General features: G+C 46.8%; 1 protein-coding gene across 2 annotated transcripts in view; it reads right to left on the bottom strand.

Annotated features, from left to right (window-relative positions):
* SMARCAD1 (SNF2 related chromatin remodeling ATPase with DExD box 1) overlaps window positions 1-19,176 on the bottom strand; it is a 690,140-nt gene that overhangs the window by 222,452 nt on the left and 448,512 nt on the right. For both annotated transcript variants that reach the window (XM_069238045.1, XM_069238053.1), the window contains one exon: window positions 10,508-10,603. In XM_069238045.1, the coding sequence (XP_069094146.1) occupies window positions 10,508-10,603 (96 nt within the window). The remainder of the gene's footprint in view (window positions 1-10,507; window positions 10,604-19,176) is intronic.

Here is a 19,176-nt window from a genome sequence, read left to right as displayed (position 1 = left end):
TCAGGGCACTTTAAAATCGGTTGGGTAGTAAGACACCTTTGTAAGGTATGGTAACTATGGGACTGTGCCGGGTTGAGACTCTTAATATTTTTGGGCTGGCCTTTCCTCAGGAGATCTGTCAGAGGAGCGGCCAAGGTGTAATAATGCGGTATAAATCTCCGATAGTACCCCACTAGGCCTAAAAACGAACTGATCTCTTTTTTCGTAGTGGGTATATTTATGCGTAGGATGGCCTCTACTTTATTCATTTGTGGTTTAATGATACCTCTTCCTATGTGATATCCCAGGTAGGAGATTTCATTAAACGCTAGTCGGCTTTTGGATGGATTGGCTGTCAGCCCTGCCTTTTGTAGTGCTGTAAGGATCTTGTTTAAATGTGACAAATGGTCCTCCCAAGTTTCGCTATAAATAACGATGTCATCCAGATAGGCGGCTGCGTATCTGGTATGAGGTCGTAAAATGGTGTCTATGAGACGTTGGAAGGTGGCGGGTGCCCCATGTAACCCAAAAGGGAGAACATTAAAATGATATAGGCCGGAGGAGGTAGAGAAAGCCGTTTTTTCTTGATCTTCTTGGGCTAAAGGAATCTGCCAGTACCCTTTTGTTAAGTCTAGGGTAGACATGTATTTAGCTTTACCTAATTTTTCTAGGAGTTCGTCTACCCTTGGAAGGGGATACGTATCGAATAGAGATACGGCATTGACTTGTCTGAAATCAGTACAAAAGCGTATAGACCGATCCGGCTTTGGCACTAACACCACCCGAGAACACCAGGGACTTTGGGAAGGTTCTATAATACCCAGGTCTAACATCTTCTCTATTTCATTTTCCACCAGAACCTTCCTAGCTTCGGGAATACGATAGGGCCGTAACCTGACTATCTTACCAGGTTGAGTTATAATTTGATGTTGTACTAACTTGGTTTTACCCGGTATCGGGGAAAATACATGGTTATGACCGTTGAGTAGTTGGGTTAACTGTCTATTCTGTTGAAACGTGATTTCTGTATTTCTATGGGGTACCTCGTCTTCGGAAGGCTGGTCTGTGGGACACCATCCTATTTCCAGTTCCTTAACCGTATTAACTAAACATCCAGTGGTCTGGTCTACCATAGGTTCTTCCCAGTTTTTTAGCAGATTGACATGAAAGATCTGAGATCGTTTGGGATTAACCGCGAGTTGTACATTATAGGTAACAGGGGTTACCACTCCTATCACCTTATATGGCCCCTGCCATTTGGCCAACAGTTTGTTGTCGGAACTGGGTAGAAGCACTAACACCCTGTCTCCTTCTGTAAAGGTCCGCATTTGCGTGTTCCTATCGTAATATCGCTTTTGCTTACCCTGAACTCTTTCCATATGTCCCCTTACGTTTTCCCATACAGTTTGTAACCAGGATTGTAAGTCGCTGGTGTAGTCCAAAAGGGATTTTTCCCCATCCTCTTCCTCCTCCCATAACTCTGCTGCCATGTCTAGTAACGTCCTAGGCTGTCAGCCGAACAACAATTCAAATGGACTAAGTCCCGTAGAGGCTTGTTCATGTGTCCTGATAGCGTATAATACTAACGGTAGCTTCCTATCCCAGTCCTTACCGGACTCTGAAATCGATTTCCTTAAGAAAGTTTCAGGGTGCGGTTGTATCTCTCCACCAACCCATCCGTTTGTGGATGATAAACCGCAGTCCTCAATTGTTTAATCCCCAGCAGTTGACAAATCTGAGCCATTAAATTGGACATGAACTGGGTACCTTGGTCCGTTAAAATTTCTCGGGGAAAACCTATTCGGGAAAAGAATCCTGTCATGGCATTGGCAACACTCTTGGTGTTAATACTGTTGATGGGGATGGCCTCAGGGTATCTAGTGGCGTAGTCTACCAATACTAGTATATAACAGTAGCCTTTAGAAGAAGGTAGAAGAGGACCTACAATGTCTATTCCTATCCTTGAGAAAGGTACGTCAATAATGGGAAGGGGCTGCAATGGGGCTCTTTTCTTTGGGCCGGGATCGATTAATTGACATTTAGGGCATTGCTGACAGAATTTTCTGATCTGAGAAAAGACCCCAGGCCAGTAGAATCTCCTTAACAGGTACTCTTCCATCTTCTCCCTCCCATAGTGACCACCCCCCGGTTGACTGTGCGCCAGGTGTAGTACCTGCTGCCTATAAGGTTCGGGAACCAGTAGCTTTTTCTTTTCTTGCCTGTCACGGCCAGTGATTCGATATAACAGATTTTTAACTATCGTAAAGGAGGGGCCCTTATCGTCGAGGGTTCGGGGATCGGGCAGTTTTCCAGGCATTGATCAAGCTCGGATCTTCCCTTTGACAACTGCGGAAGGGGGGAAGACCAGTGAGGGTATGGACCTGTGTAATTACCCTATCGTGGCTTGAGTTCCCTTGCACAGAGGATTTCCTTGCTTCTCGTTTTTCTCTTCTAGTAGGTTTGTATCGAACAACCGGGGGTTGTATTTGTAGGTTAGAAAAGGGAGCGCTTCTCCACCAGGCACTCATGTCCTCTTTATTCCTTGTACTATCCAAAAGTAGCAAAAAGTCTTTAAAATCCGTTCCTATGATGGCTTCTTCAACCAATCGTTCAACCACACCCATCCTTATGGGGGTCTCTTTCCCTTCCCATGAAAGGGTGGCCCGAATTAGGGGATATTCTCTTGTTTCTCCATGTATACAACAAATGGATACAGTAAGTCCCGGAGTGAAGGTATGGCAGTCTATTAAATCCGCCCTAATTACGGGTTGACTGCACCCTGAGTCGATGAGTGCCACCGTTAGTCTCCCATTGATGAAAAGTTCCTTCTTGTATTGGGTTTCTTTTCCCCCTGTGAAGAATACCCTCCCCCTAGTAACTCCTATTTCCATAGGTTCAGGTTTTTCAGATTTCAGGGGACAAACCTGGGTGATATGGCCCCACTCTCCACAACTAAAACATTGGGGTTGCTGTATATAGGATCTCTCAGCCCCTCGTGGTTTTCCTGGGTCCTCTACCGGTCGTCGTCCCAGAGACGAGGGTTGTCCGAGGTTCTGTCTGATGGGGTTAGGCGGTGTGCGTGGGAGGGGTGTCTTAAACTCGAGGGAGCGATGGAAGGCACAGGCTAACTCAATGGTAGTGTTCGTATCTGGGCTCGGGTGTTGTTTGATCCAGTTGCGGGTATTGGTAGGTAGGGCGTCTAGATATTGTTCCAAGAGGACAACTTCAATAATATCTTCCCTATTAGTCCCTATGGGTCCTAGCCATTTGAGACCCAAATCTTTAATCCGAAAGTATAACGCCCGGGGATTCTCGGAGGGTCCCCACTTGGCTTTCCTGAACCTGACTCGGTAATGTTCTGTGTCAAAGCCCACCCGCTCCAGGATACTCTTTTTGATGTCCTGATAGGGCGTGGTGCCTCCCGGGTTGACAGCTTGATAGGCTGCTTGGAGGGTCCCTGTTAACAAAGGAGCGATATACTGGCCCCATCTATCCTGAGGCCAGGTGGCGGAAGTGGCAACGCGCTCAAAGTTGGTAAAAAAGGCATCCGGATCTTCGCCTTTCTGATACCTCTGTAAGACTGAGCTGGGTACGTTCGGATGTACCCGGGTGGCCGCAATGGTATCAGTTAGGGTTTTTAATGCATTCTCATGTACCAACTGGTTGTTGGCCATGATAGTGGCCTGACTTTTGAGAGCGCTTTGTAGTGCCTCCCTTTCCACTTTTGCTTCTTTCTGCTGTTCCTCCCACACGATCTGCAGGTGTATCTGTCCCTCAGCTAATTGCTGCATCATGTCCGCTATTGTGGGAGTACCCTCCATGGTCTCAAGCTATCCTGTCGCCTATTCCAATATCCCACTTCTGACACCACTGTAATGGGTTCTTTATCTCCAGGTGAAAGAGATATTGGAATAACTCGATAGGCGCAGGGTTGAGGGGATAACTGATTTATTTTAGTTCAGTTAAGGCTGATTTTTATCCCTTGTTTTTCCACAGGGATTGTCCTGTTACATTCACCCAGATCCTTTTTCCTCTTTCAGGGCTCTTGCCGCGGTCCCGGTGTGGTCTGGTCCCGATTTGGAAGTGGTCCGGTCTTTCCCTTGTGACAGCAGCCCATGTTTTCCCCAAAATAAAAAGAAGAACGGAAAAACAGGTAAGTGGAGAGGTAAGGCAGGGTCTATATAGGGTTAATAGGGTAGTGAGAGGATAGGTATATGTGGGGGTTGTGGTGGGATAACTTTAATTGGTTAGCGTCGCCTTCCTGTGAATTCCCTAGTTTTCTCTCTCTTGTGCGAGTTTTCTTTCTTTTTCTCTCTCTCTCCTGGACTTCCCCGTGGAGTTAGGGATGAATAGTTAGTGGGGCTTCCTTTGTATTACAGGGTCTCCCATTCCTGGCAGGACCTCCCCTCTGTCGTCCCCGTATTCCCCTTTTTTCCCTTTGTTCCCGTTAGCCACTCTGCCAAAAAAAAACAGTTTTGGTACGAACGTACCTGTGGGGGCCACGCCCCTCCAGGGATGTGGCCGGCTGCTCCGTGGTCTCCCGACTTCTCTTCAATAGGGGCGGGAGGTGCCCTGGTGTTTTCCTCCTTCCCTCGCGTTTCTCCTCTCGCCTCGGCCCTTGCTCCGGCGGTCTTCGGCTCTCGTCGTTCACTTTCCTTCGGTCGCGTTTCTCGAGTCTCCTCTGTCTCACTCCTCACTCTCCCAGCTGGTCCGTCGTCTCTTTCTTTTGTGGCCGCGACGCCTTCTGCGTCTGACGTCATACCTCCGAGGCTCTCTCGAGTGCCCCGGGGGTAAGTCACCACGGCCCCTGTAGCCGTACTGGGACCGGTGTCGATGGACGTCCGGTTACAGACCCCTTGGATTAAAGATTCAGCAAATGCTTCAAGCAAGCATGAAGTCAAAATAGTCTTATATGCCTTGTAAAAATCTCCTGCAATGTCATCTAGGCCAGGGCAACAATTTCCTGGGATATCTCATCACAAGTACTATCAGTAGTGATTGTGTTATCTGCCTGGAGTAGACTTGTGACATGTGATTTGGCACAGCCGGCGCATAAGTTGAGTCAAGGTACATCCCTGCCTCTCTCCTTCCCGATATTTGCATGCCCTGGCAATATTTGCTTAGAAAGGTGGTCTCATAAGTGGCCAATCCCTGAAATTTGGGAAGTAATATGGATCTGATAAGTAATAGCAAAAGTGTGTGATAGCCGGATTATGACGGTCTAAATCACACAGTTTCTCCTCCACTTTGGTCAGGTCATTTCTAATGCTGCAGAGGACTCCTGCATGTTTAGAAATATAGACTCCCCATATACAAGCTTTAAACGCCTTTCAAAAAAATTGAGTATTTTTGCACAAAGCCTGTGTTAATTGTGAAGAACCCAGGAATAAGAGCAACAAACATTTGCACGTATGACAATGCTCCCGATTATACAGGAGGTTTGCTGAATTGTGATGTCTGTCTGAGTGAAAAGTAAACTACAGTGGACGATGGATATGTAGGTCCAACTTATGTAAAGAAATCATTACAATTATTCCAGTTTCTTCAGAAGAGGGATTACCATGGTGGACCACTGTTCAAATCTCTTGATCTTCTCTTGGTCATGATGTAACCAGGGAGCTCGCAACGGCGGAGCATCTAGGAGAGCCCGACCCCAGCTTATGTTGCTTCCAGAGTGAAATAGCATCTGCAGGTGTGTTGAAAACATTATTTCCGTCCCTCTCCATGCACATTCGTGCTGGATACAACACGCCGTTATCTGAGGGCCACTTTTCTGTAGCGTGTTTTTAACCTCTGAGTATTTGCACCGTGCTTCCTCGACCACCTGTGTGAAATAAGGGAAAATAGATAAGGTCATGCCTTGATACTGTAGAGGTCCTTTCTCTCAGGCCAAGTGAAGTGCAGTGTCCCAATCTCGGAAGCTGAGGAACCGAGCAATAGTGGGGTGCTGAGGCGCACCAAGGACAGGCCAATCAATTTATAAGCTCTCTCAACAATAAAGGTTCCAGTAAAGGACTCCCTACCAAATAGATCTACCAAGAGGTTTACTACTAAGGTATCCATATGACTAGTGTTGGTGACTCAGCCACTCCAGCAATGAGTATATTATTATGTCGGGAGCAAGCTTCCAAGTCCTACTTTTTAGCATCTTCAAGATTTCAGCAGGCACTTCATGTTCTAGTATTGGCATTCTCATCATCTATCTCTGAGATCCAGCGCTCTGCGCCGTCCAGGCTTGTGGCATGACAGTCTATGCATTTGTTCATATGGTCAAGGCACATGGTTAACGAGTCAAAGCGTGAATCTATTGCCTTAAAACCAGCCCTCAGTTTTGCCATTATGGCGACTGTCATCCAGCTACGGGATCAGGAGCTGCGATAGGAGGCCTGCAGTCAGTCAACTCATTCGCAGGTTGCTTGCAAGGAGTCTTGGTTCTATCAAAGGACAGCGTTTTTATTTAGGGTATACTTGCCCCATTTAGTCTCTAAGACGGCCCAGCCATCAGCTGAGCATTGTAGTAAGAAAATCTACGGCAGTATATGGAGTGCACAGTGATACCGTGACCAGTGCTGTGCTGCAAGGCGCTATAAAGAAACTGCGGAGTGTGTAGTGCAGGGCTGCTTAGGCAGAATCAATCTCAGGGTGGTGGCTTGGGGTTCACAGTATTTGTGAGTCTCTGGTACAGTTCAGCGATATTGAGGGTGCAACTGGGGGCCAAGTTCAGGTCATCAAGGCCGGCAGCAGAGCGGTAGCCATTGTAGCCCAGGCACCATTCACATAGACGTGTGTAAGGGCGCATAGCGCTGCTCACCTCCCTGGTTGGGATGGCGTGTACTGCCTGCAAATGCGGCCCTTGGGTGCGTCCCTCCTCTCAGCAGCGCTCCAAACAAGGCCACAGCAGCCCCACTCAAGGCCCGCACAAGGCAGCACCAGGTCAATGTGCACAGTTGGGGAGAAGCCATCAGTCTCGCCAGCTGAGCCGGCAGCCGAGCCCCAGTAAGTTCCAGCACGGGGGGCCAACACTACACGGCCCACTGAGGTATTAATTCGAGGAACAAAGCTGATCCACAAGTTGTCAATGCGAGCCGGACACCAAAACTGGGAGGCACGATTAAAGGGCCCAGACGCACGCAGCCCAATTTGCCCCCCCCCCCCCCCCCCAACTGAGGCCCACACATGCTATATCAGCGCACCTTAGGCCAACAGGAATATTGCAGCTCACCTTCTTCCATCCGAGCACCAACAGTGCACTCAGGCGATCGTCCGAGCATATCTTGTTGTCTCATGTCGTCTGTGTAGAGGCCGCGTTCCAGCCTGCGTTTGCTGCTGCCCTGCCCTCATGCTCACCCGCAGTCCCTATCACAGCGGGACCTCCAAGGACTGCATCAGGCTGCAGCGGTAAGCAGCTTTGATCAGCACCGCCTTGAGGGTATCAGCAGCGCACCACAGGAGCTCCATGGGGGGCCCGCTCATCAGCCTAGCAGGGCTCAGTTGTTGGTGTCCATCGATGGGGTGGGATGGTGCCCACAGACAGCAGTTGTATGGCAAAGAGGCCGGAGCTTCAATGTCGTGCAGACATCTTGGTTGCTGGCTAGACCACGCCCGTCTGCCCTCCCCACTTTATTTTTGTGTCAAGGCTTACCGTTAGGTAAAGAAGGTGGATATTAAGGGTGCAAGTGGGGAATACAGGGAGGGTGAGTTAGAGAATTGAGGTAGAGAGAGGAGTTGAGGTATAGATGACAAGGTGGACACAGAATGAGAGAGAGAGAAAGAAAAAAGGGGTGCAGTCATGGAAGTGGGATTGAGAGAGGTGGAATAGAGGGATGAGGTACTCATAGCTGAGGTAGAGAGGCGAATTAGAGAAAAGGAGTAAATAGGTAAAGATGTAGAGATAGGTGAAAGGGGTGAAGTAGAAAAGGTGAGATGGAGTAAGACTACTGAAATGAGATAGAACAATTTTAAAATTTCAATGCAACCAACAACCTGTTTACATGCTCAAGAAACTCCTGATTATCCTGTTCACTTTACCAAGGGCCCTGGTAGAAGGTGGGGTTACAGGGCTATTAGCCACTTAAAATGGCACTGCTACAGACTCTTCATCAAGGGGTGTTAACCTTTCTACTCAGTTCAATATTTAGCTTGACCAACCAGATGCACTATTCTAATGTTTGTAGGGATACCATGACCTGAGGGACCAAATGAGTGGCACGTACCAACATGAACAACAAAATAAGTTACATAAGACATAGTACTGAAGCAAACACAGGCTAAACAGAATAGTCACCTTTTTGACATTCAACTGTTTGTTAACACACAGTGTCAAGGTATACACACACAATCAGTCTGGCTATACTCAAGACAATCAGGCACATCACAAATTACCTTTGTCTGCAAGCTTCACAGGGAAGGTCAGTTGCCCTTCAAGGGCACTGCGTTTACAGAAGTTCATCTGCAAAATAGTTTTTCCAAAGAGAAGCAAAACAGTAGCAGCTATCTGATTTCTAGAAAGCAGGCCAGGTCTGTTTCCCAGGTTAAATTTATTCTCATATCCACCATATTTACTTTTATTCTTGAGGTTGTTTCAGATTTTCAGAGAGGTCACTTTTCATAGATTCTGCCGAATCACAGCAGCTGAATATTAGTAGAATCCCCCAATCAAAAAAAGAGGAAGAATTGGAACTGAACTGTAACAACTCAGGAGTCCAGAAATACAACACAACTCCATAGCCCAAAGGTTTTCATGTGTAGGTCTACCAGACATATCATGTGTTGTAATTCGTGCATCAATTATTCTAAGTTGAAAGCGGACTTTCACCACCATCTTCCAAATACACTTTTGAAAACAGATGTAACTGCCATTGCAGAACTCTAACTTCATTAGCCCTGACTGGATTCTTATAAGTTGTTACTCATTCACTTACTTACTCAGACATGAAACAAATGTAGTCTTTTGCAGCTTTATATATTCTTTAACAGAGCAGGTGAATCACAAAATGTACTACAGAAAGTGTTCTACTAAAAACATATGTCGGAATAGGTTTCTTTATGAGACAATTTTCTGTTCTGGTCCACCTTAAAGTTTTCTATCAGACTAAGTTTCTGCTTTTATTTCTGCATTCAGCCAATATAACACTTACGTAACAAAGAGTACACGAAGAAAGGGCATGCAAAATACAGGGTCTGTTTTTCCAGTAGATGGGGGCTAGGTGGAGCACACTTTCTACGGCCTATACCAATGTATGCCATGAAACCACATGCCCATAGATGAGGCTGTATTGGCACAAATCACAGGCCTGGAGGTCAAACATTTCATACACTAGAAGTCAACCATTGTACTTTATTTAGTGATGCATTTAACCACATCTTTGTGGGTTTTCCTTGATAAAGGACATAATAGCAGTTTGTTTCATCTACTAAATCTTTCTGCATTGGAGGTTGTGTTGCACGTTTTTCAGCATTAAGGTCCCACTTTTCCTGGGTGAAGTAGGATATTTAGACTGATGCACAAGAAGACCAGTATAAGTCCAATAAGACGTTCAGCTTTCCCTTCCACATTTGTGGACATTTACACTAATGGGCAAAAACAATTATTAGAGGTCACAGACTTAGCTCAGTTTACGCATAAAACTAGGCAGATTTTTTTTTTTAATCTCCCTCAATTAAAAAATTAGCCATCTATTGAGCTAACCTTTCTTCAAGGAATGTGCTGAGTAAGCACAAGCCAAGTTACCAGGAGTTAACAGAAATCAAAGGAAGTAACATCTCTTAAGAGGAAGTTATCGTCATTCCCACTTAAAATAAGCACAATGAAAGGGAAAATATTTTAACTCTAATCAGAGGGCTAAAGAAAAATGAACAGTTGTAGCAGCAACCACACCGAAACGTTGGGGTGCTATACAGGAATATGGTCTTTTATGAATATGAAGAAAGACAGCAAAATCCAATAAAACTGGAATTTCAGGCATCTGATCAACCACTTGTAAATTGCAATCAAGTGCATCTCAAGCCTAAATTCTACCAGTGAAAGTGGCCTTCACAAAAAGTTGTGCCAACATCATTATCATTGAAACTGAACTAGCGGTAGGAGCTCTGCTTTATTCTTTATGTGTAGCTTACAACCAGGTAAAAAGGATGCCTGTTAGGCAGGGAGGGAGTAGGGAGGCCATGTTGGATCAAGGAGATAATCATTATCAAAACACAAAAATTGTGACTGCCATACAATTAAAAAGGGAGGGGCACTCAATAATATTCAAAAGAGAAATTTGGAAAAAGCTATTAGAGGGGTGTGAATCAAGGAGGCACTGATCCACCCAAAATCACCAATCTGCCTCTGATGACATGCATTGGAAAGGAATAATAAGCTGGCCATGAGCTTGAAAACCACATTCTAGGCACTACCATCTTTAAATAACAAAGGGAGGAATCATGAATGCACTAGAAACTTTTGTAAATCAGACAATTTTGTTTGCGGGAAATGTTAAAAATCTGTAAATCAAAGAAAAAAAAACTTTTATACATATGCAATTACCTCACTCTTTACTCTTCTGAGTATAAATGGCTTCATTATCTGTTTTGCATGTGTAATCCGCCCCTTTTCAAATTCTGTTTGCTCATCAGATGACTTCTGAAAAAATGAATGTAATAAGCACATGACTGTAAACAAGTATGCATCAAAAAGAAGAAATGAACATTTATAAAACGAATACTGTGCTTTAAATTACTGATGAGCACCTGATAAGGCTTAGAGTCAAAGTTGTGTTAGGTATTACTTTGTTGGCTGTTATAATAACAGGTCATGCAAGTCAAAAAGACAACTAAGTAGAGTTTAAGTTGTTACAAAAGCACAAGTGTCAAAACTCTGACAAGCGGCTTTAGTTGGCAACACATCCTTGTTGGCTTGGATGCTAACCTTTTGTAAATAGTTTTCAGAGCAGGTTCATACATGTACAATGAATGTTTCTTCATGGGAACAGATGTTTTCTCAAACACAAAAAGTTAATCCAAGGATTTAATAACTTTTGTACTCGCAGTTCTAAGAATCCATTTCAGAAGGTTGGAGTGACCATGTGGGTAGTGACAGAAACCAGACGAAAAGCTGCACGTTGAGAGGACAAAGAAACAGTGCGCTCCCCTACTTGGATCCAAAACTGCCTCTTTCTGTGCATCCACTGTGTGCCTCCTTCTGAAGTTGTAAATGATCAAGGACCAGTATGATATTACCAATGGACACGAGCCATGAGGCTGCACTGGGTTGGCTGTTTTGAAAGCTGGCAATTAAGGAATGAGAGCCTCGTGTGTGAAGACCAGTTTGAAAACCAGGAATGTTCACATTTCAAACCAGTTCACTACCAACCCGTGTGCAATCTGCAATGGGAACATCTCCAACTGTACATTCTCAGAGTCTCACAAAAAGATCTGCCTGACAAAACCTAATCAGGTCACAATTTCCAAACCCCCTACCACAGGCTGTGAATGCCAGGATGTGGACTACAAGGAACGGCAAACCACCATCCTTGTATTTGCTTTCCCAAATGGTAAACTTGTTTCTACAGAAACAGTAGTGATCCTTAACAGGACAGGAACTGTTCAAACACAACAAAGTTTCCGGTTTGCAACACTGAAGGGGGAATTTGCAGTGGTGGTATGCTCTCCCGGATGCTGTTGGACATGATTTCCAAAAGGTAAGCTACCCAACAAGGATACACACCAGAAGCCAGGCCAGACAGGCTGTCACACTGGAGGATGGTTTGAAAGACCAACCAATGCCACAAAGAAATGTTTAGTGAACTAGACAGCTATGAGAAAGAAGGAACATGGATTTAGGCTCCTAAGGTCTTTAAGATTGCTCTGATGAAGCTTTATGCAAAACATGTGTTAGTATTTTTAAGCGGAAACCTATGCATCCTAATTTGATTAATAAACAGCATCTGCTCTAGTGAATTTCTTGACATGTTTTTGTGTGGCTAAAAAATTACTACGAAGCCCATAGGTGCACCAACATTTGTATTGAAGAAACACAGTATCTGGGAAAAAGGAGAAGTTGTATGTAAGAGCATTTGATGCACTGGTACAGTACTTTGAGTGACCTATATCAGTGAGAATATTTCTAAGTGCAGATATCCCCATATAAACAAGTACTCCCCCCCCCCCCCCACTCTTATATCAATACACCTGCAGACAGAGCTTTGAAGAATGGCAGTAGGAGTGGCAACCATTGAATTGCCATGCAGAAATAACACACTTAATTTACACTCTAGCTCATGTCTAGAGAAAGGTACATGAACAAGTTACTTACCTTCGGTAACGCACTTTCTGGAAGAGACATATCCCAGTAGCAGATTCTTTACCTTTTGAATTTCCCCCAGGCATCAGCATGATATGGAGAATTTTCTGAGCAGGACCACTGCGCACTGTTAGGTGGCGTTAGTCAGCTACGCATCTGTGTCGGATATGATGCCACGGGTCTATAGGCGCCACCCTGGCATGCAGATATCAGTTTCTTTTCACAGCTTTTCACGTCATAAGTGCAGATCCATGAAGAGCACTGATTAATGATGCATCAAAACTAATGCCCTGAAAGGGAAGTCCCCAGCCCTAGAAATCAGTTTGCAGAACAGGGACGATTGGTGGGTAGATTAGGAATCTGCAACTAGAATATGTTTGTACCAGATAAGGTGTTATCAAAGTAAGTAACTTGTTCATCTAATAGAGACTTCTAGTTGCAGATTATTTACCTTTGAATAAAGACCTAAACAATACCTTCTCCGGAGTGGGTCTGCAAGCCAAGATCATTCTAGAAAGAACTGCAGAACCGAACGGGCAAAGTACCCACCCTACGGACCTGGCTGTCCAGGTAGTAGTGTTTGGTGAACATGCATAAAGATGCCCACATCACTGCCTGAAAGATATCAGTAGTCGCAGATGTGGCTCGAGAAGAATGAGCACGCAAGCCCTCAGGGGGTTGCTTTTTGGATACTGCGTAGCAGGTCTTAATGCAGAGTAAGACCCATCTGGAGGTAATCCACTTCTTCACTGTCTGACCTTTCTTCGCACCCACATAACCGACAGAGTTGATCATTCACCCGGAACACTTTTGTAAGATCAATGTAGAACGCCAACACACTTTTTGGGTCCAGGTGGTGGAGTCTCTCCTCTTTATTAAAAGGATGTGGGGGTGCATAAAAAGTAGGCAAGGTGATGGACTGACCTACATTAAAGGGCTTAACCACTTTTGGTAGAACAGAGGTCCCAGTGAGAAGCAACACTTGGTCAGGATAGATGGAAAGGTAAAGTGGCTTAGATGACAATGCCTGCAACTCACTCACCATTCAGGCAGAGGTAATGTCCACAAGGAAGGCTGCTTTCAAAGTGAGAAGCCTGAGAGGACAATTGTGGAGAGGCTTGAAAGGAGCGCACATCAGAAATGTAAAAATCAAATTCAAATCCCACTGGGGCACAATGAACGGGGAAGGAGGAAACATAAGTGTAAGACCTTTGAGGAACCTATTAACAACAGGAGACTTAAACAAAGAAGGTTGATCAGGCAACCTCAAAAAAGCAGACATTGCAGACAAATAACCTTGAGAGTGCCCATAGCAGAGTCCTGATGGGCCAAAGAAACAATAAACAACAGAACCTCAGAGAAAGGAGGTGAAGAGACTTTTCTGGGCAGCATACCACAAATTTCTTCCAACGACAGGCGTATACTGATATCGATTGCCATGCTCAATGGCTCAGGATACTAGACTCTCCATGTCCAGTCCTGAGCCACAAGGATTGCTTGGGCCCTGTCATTCTTGATCTTCTTAAGAATTCTGGGCAGAAGTGGTATGGGCAGAAAGGTGTACAGGAGGCCAGATCTTTACTCGCGATGAAGTGTTGCCAAACGATTACTGCATTGGAAACTCCAACGCGCAATCCTGCTGTCATTGCACATTCTCTGTGGAGGCGAGCAGATCTAATCAAGTCTCTCCCCAATGCTGAAAGAGATCTTGTGCCTCCTTAGGGAGAAACCATTCATGATAGACTAAGCATTGTTGGCTGAGTTCATCTGCTCTGGCATTCAGAGAGCTTGCCAGATGTTGAAGCACAAGGGAAATGCCGTTGTTCCAGCCATGTCCAGAGACGCAGAGCTTCTTGACAAAGGGTCCACAGCCCCATCCCGTCCTGCATGGTGCAGTAACACATGGCAGTGGTGTTGTCCAAGAACACCTGCACTACCTTCCCTTTGAGAGGGGGAAGAAATGCTTTAAATCCTAGTCTGATCAACCAGAGCTCCAACAGGTTGATGTGGAGTCCGGACTCCATCATAGACCAGATGCCTCATCTCCACCCCTCCCAAGTGGCCGCCTGATCCCAGGAGTGATGCATCTGTCACTACGGGCAGATGTGGTTGGGAAAGAGATCTGCCTCTGGCCTAATCACAGTTCATTAGCCACCACTGCAAATCTCTTATATTTCCTTCAGAGATCTTGCCAATGTCGGAGAGATTCCCTGATACTGCACCAACTGGAACTTCAGGACCCACTGCAGAGCCTGCATTTGCTATCTGGCATGTGTCACTAGCAGGATGCAGGGGGCCATGAGGCCCAGCAGCCTCAGAGTCATTCTCACCGAAACCCAAGATAGAGGCTTTAACATCGGTATCATAGCCTGAATATCCTGGACTCGCTGCTAAGGAGGATAAGCTCCAAACTGCACTGTGTCCAGAACAGCTCCAATGATAGGGAGCATCTAAGAGGGAGTCAGGTGACACTTTGGCACATTTATAGTGAACCCCAGCGAATGCAGGACATCTGCCTTCGTCTGGAGGTGGGAGACAACAGTCTGGGGTGAGCCTGCCTGTAACAGACAGTCATCGAGATAGGGGAATACTGAAAACCCTGATCTGCACAGATGAGCTGCAACCACAGCCATCACCTTGGGGAAAACCCGAGTGGCGCTGGAAAGGCCACAGGGGAGCACGGTGAACTGAAAGTGCGTCTGGCCTACCTTGAACTACAAGTAATGTCTATGGGCAGGCAGGACTGGAATATAAAAGTAAGTTTCCTGCAAGTCCAATGCTACCAATCAGTCTTCTGGTTCTAAGGCAGATGTAACCTGAGCCACAGTGAGCATTTTGAACTTCTTCTTAAGAAGCAGATCGCAGGACCAAAAGTCTAAGATAGGGCGGAGGCCCTTGTCCTTTTTGGGCTCCAGAAAACAACACGAATAAGAACCACACCCTACTTTCTGGCACAGGGTCCCTCTCTCTATGGCTCCCTTGCCCAACTTCCTCTCGGAGCAGTTCCAAGTGATCCTCAGTCATCTGATCGTAGGATGATGACACGGATAGAGGGGATGGAGTAGCCCCTTTGGACTATTTGCAAAACCCACCTGTCTGAAGTGATGAACTACAAAAGGAACATGTAATGACGGATCGTGCCTCAGACTGTTCCCTGGATTGGCCAGATTGCTGGCTCCCTCATCCACTAGGATGGTGGCTACCACATCCCCGAACAAGCAGAGGCTGGGCAGCATGGTGGCTGGAGGGGAATGGACATGGCTGGGCACCCTTCCGTAGCCACGAAAGGGCCAAAAAGCAGACTGAGGGGGGTGAAGGGGAGCTGTGAGGCCCAAGGACCTGGCCGTAGCACGAGAGTCTGCTTTTGCTCCTAAGAGACGGGTGTAGGAAAGTATCCTCTTTTTGGCATAGTTATCCCTACTTTTTGCCTGCTATCAGAATGCTAGGACTGTTTTCACTGTGTTCCTGCTCACCAGTAATTGTGCTCTCTCCCTCAAAATTTGGTTGCCTAGGACTTTGCACAACCCACAATTGGAATACTGGTGCCCCCTTATAAGTCCCTAGTACATGGTACTGAGGTACCCAGGGCACTGGGCACCAGGAATTCCCCATGGGCTTCAGCGTGTATTATGCCACCCATGGGAGCCCATGCAAAATGTGTTTCTGCTATTATAGGCCCTCCTAGCCCAGAGGGCAGGCTGCATGGCCCTGAGTGTGAGTGCAGCCCTGCATGCGCAGATGTGTTCCTACGAACTCCAGTTCCATTGCAATGGACTTCGTAAGTGTAGGGAAGACATTTTACATATGTACTGGACACTGGTCACTCTACCTGTGTCCAGCTACATAATGGTAACTTTGAACCTGGGCATTTTTGGTATCAAACATGTCGGAATCATACCCCAATACTGTTGCCAGTTTTGGTTGGATAATATCATGCACGCTGAGGGCTCCTTAGAGGACCCCAAGTATTACTCCTACCAGTCTTCTGGAGTTTTCCGGGAAGCCCAAGCTGCTGCCACCCCTCAGACAGGTTTATGCCCTCCTGCTGCTTGACCAGCTAAGGCAGGGGAAGGCAGAACAAAGGATTTCCTTTTGAAGTGGAAGGCAACAACCTCTCCCTTGGAAATAGGCGTTACATAGCTTGGGAGGGGTAGCCTCCCCAAGCCATCGGTATGCTTTGAAGGGCACAGGTGCCCTCCTTGCATAAACTGGTTTGCACCAGTCCAGGGACCGTCCGTCCCTGCTCTGGCACGAAAATGGACAAAGGAAATGGGAGTGACAACTCCTCTGTCCATCACCACACCAGGGGTGGTGCCCAGAGCTCTTCCAGGAGGTCACTTGATTCTGCCATCTTGGAACCAAGATGTGCAGAGAACCCAGAGAGCATCTACGTGCCCAGGTCCGTGCAAGACTCCACCAGGACTCTTCTGCATCTTTTACTTCATCTTCTGGCCACTGGAACCCCAACTGGACTCTTCAGGAACCGACAATCTGCAACTTCAGCAAACTCCACTTTGCAACATTGTTTCTCCAGCTCGTTCCAGCAACTGCAACATTTCCTCAGCTGTGCATCCTCTGAGGTCGGTGAGACTTCAGCCTGCAACAAGAAGTAAGAAGGAATCTCCCATGGAGTGAAGGAGTCAATCCCCTGCATCTGCAGGCACCAGCTACATCGACGACCGGCTGCGTGGATCTGCTCTCCTCCAGAACTGCTTGGATCCTGCATCACAGGTGGTGTCTGGAGTGGTCCCCATGGTCCTCTCTGCCAGCTGTCCAACTTGGGAGATGGTAAGCTCTTGTCTCTCCTTGCAGGAAAATACGCCTGTGCACTGCAACTCTTGCAGCTACCAAGGCTTGGTTGCTCCTGCTCCAAGGGATCTGCAGGTTTTTGTAGCCCTGATCCCCAGCACTCCCTCCTGCCAAGCACAGTCTCCTTTCTGCTGCTCCAGAAACATGGGACTCTTCTTCAGGTGTGCTGACTGGGCCTCACTGTGACTTTCTGTGCCTGCTGCCAGTGGGTTACCTTTTAGGGCTGGAACTGCTTCTGTTGGCTCTCCCAACTGCTGAGGGTCACCCCCCTGGGTCGAGTCCCATGGACCTTGCTGGTCATCTTCAGCTTTGCAACTCTTCTTTTACTTCTCCTGCATTTGCCAAGGCTTATTGGTGGTCCTCCTGCTCCACTGATCAATTGCAACCTGACAGCCGACGCAGGACACCATCTGCATCGCTTCAGGGACTCCGCTTCATCTCCTGTGCTGTACAGCTGGTCTTCCCTCATCGACCTGGTCCTGCATCCACAAAAGGGTGGTTAGTGGCTCCTGCACGACTGGACACTTGATCACAATTTGGACTCTGTCCCCTTCCTTTGCAAGTTCTCTTCTGCCAGAATCCACCTTTGGATTCTTCCAGTCTGCTATGGGTCTTGCACAATCCTTTTTTTAAGTCCTGCTGTTGGTTCAGGGGAAAACCAGGATCTTACCTCTGCTCTCCTTGACACTGGGGTCACTCTGGTACTCAGCTCTTGTGGTTCCTAGTCCCTCCAGCTCCCTGCTAACGACTCCACATCCTTAGTTGGGAAACTGTATCTCGCATTCCACTCTTAGTATATCATTTGGCCCTCCTCGAGGGCCCTCACTATTTTCTAAAACTTTTGCCAATGCTTGTTATCTTCATGCTTCTTCATGATTGTTGTGTTTATCCTTAGTGTATACTTACCTCCAGTTGGGGAGATTGCCTATAAGTATTCTCGTATTTGTGTTACCATAATTAAGTACCTTTATTTGTGTAACACTGTGTGGTTCCTTCATGTGTGATAGTGCTGTGTGACTAGTGGTATTGCATGAGCTTTGCATGTCTCCTAGATAAGTCTTGGCTGCTCATCCTCAGCTGCCTCTAGAGAGCTCTGGCTTCTTAGACACTGCCTACGCTTCATTAATAAGGGATACCTCGACCTGGTATAAGGTGATAACACCAAAGGTGCTCACACACGGGAAAATTAGTTAAATCAAGAGGAGAGCCCACTTCATGCCAGTCCCACCTCTAAGGTGGACGAGCTGAAGTGGACACTACTATTGAAATTCCTCCATCTTGCTTGGAAGGAATTAGGCAACTACTGTTAGGGTCCTGTCCGATTCCCATTGGAAGTGGTCATAAAAAGGGCGTAGTCACCCTCAAGGTGGTCAGGCCATTGGCTACCGCTTAACACTCCCTGTAACTCCCCTAAATTGAATAATCAGGTGGCACACCTGAACCCTAGAACTCAGATTTCAACACCCTAAGAAGACCCAGACAAGGAAGAGTTGCACCCGCAGAAGAGGAAAAGAAGCAGCAGCTGCCCTGGAACCAGCCCCTCTGGCCTGCCTGCTGACCTTAGCAAATCCTGCACAAGAAGCCAAAACGTCCAACCTGCAATAAAGACTCAAGTCTCCAGTGGATAGCGGACTTTCCCTGCAAAAAGAAACTCCAAAGAAAAGACTCTGCAGCTGCTGTAACCCGGGAAATCCAACCCGAGGTGAAGACAATCCAAGTTGCCAATGCTGATCCCCAGTTGTCCAGAGACTGCATCCAGTGTGGTCTCACCAATCTTGCAGCCCCTGCGTGCAGGCCTCCTCTCCCACAGGCGTGTGGAGCGAGAAAATTTGACACCTCCAGCAACCACTGCACCTGTGACCCCAGCTGAGGTCAGTCACCAGTGCCTACGACGTCCCACAGCTCCTAGAAGCTCACGTCCACCTCAGCCGGACTCCTTGACAACGCATGCAGACTCAACACAGGACCTCTGGACAACGAGTGCTCCCTGATGTGAAAACCCAACCCCTAAAGACACCCCTGCACCGGTCGCCTCTGGGCACAGGAGAAAAGGACCAAAGGTGCACTTACGTCCCCAAGCACCCACAGTATACTACCTACCTCCT

Source organism: Pleurodeles waltl, chromosome 1_2 (genome assembly GCF_031143425.1).
Source record: "Pleurodeles waltl isolate 20211129_DDA chromosome 1_2, aPleWal1.hap1.20221129, whole genome shotgun sequence".
Classification (NCBI taxonomy): domain Eukaryota; kingdom Metazoa; phylum Chordata; class Amphibia; order Caudata; family Salamandridae; genus Pleurodeles; species Pleurodeles waltl.
Note: the sequence above shows the minus strand (reverse complement) of the source record. Positions and strands in the feature narration are given on the sequence as shown.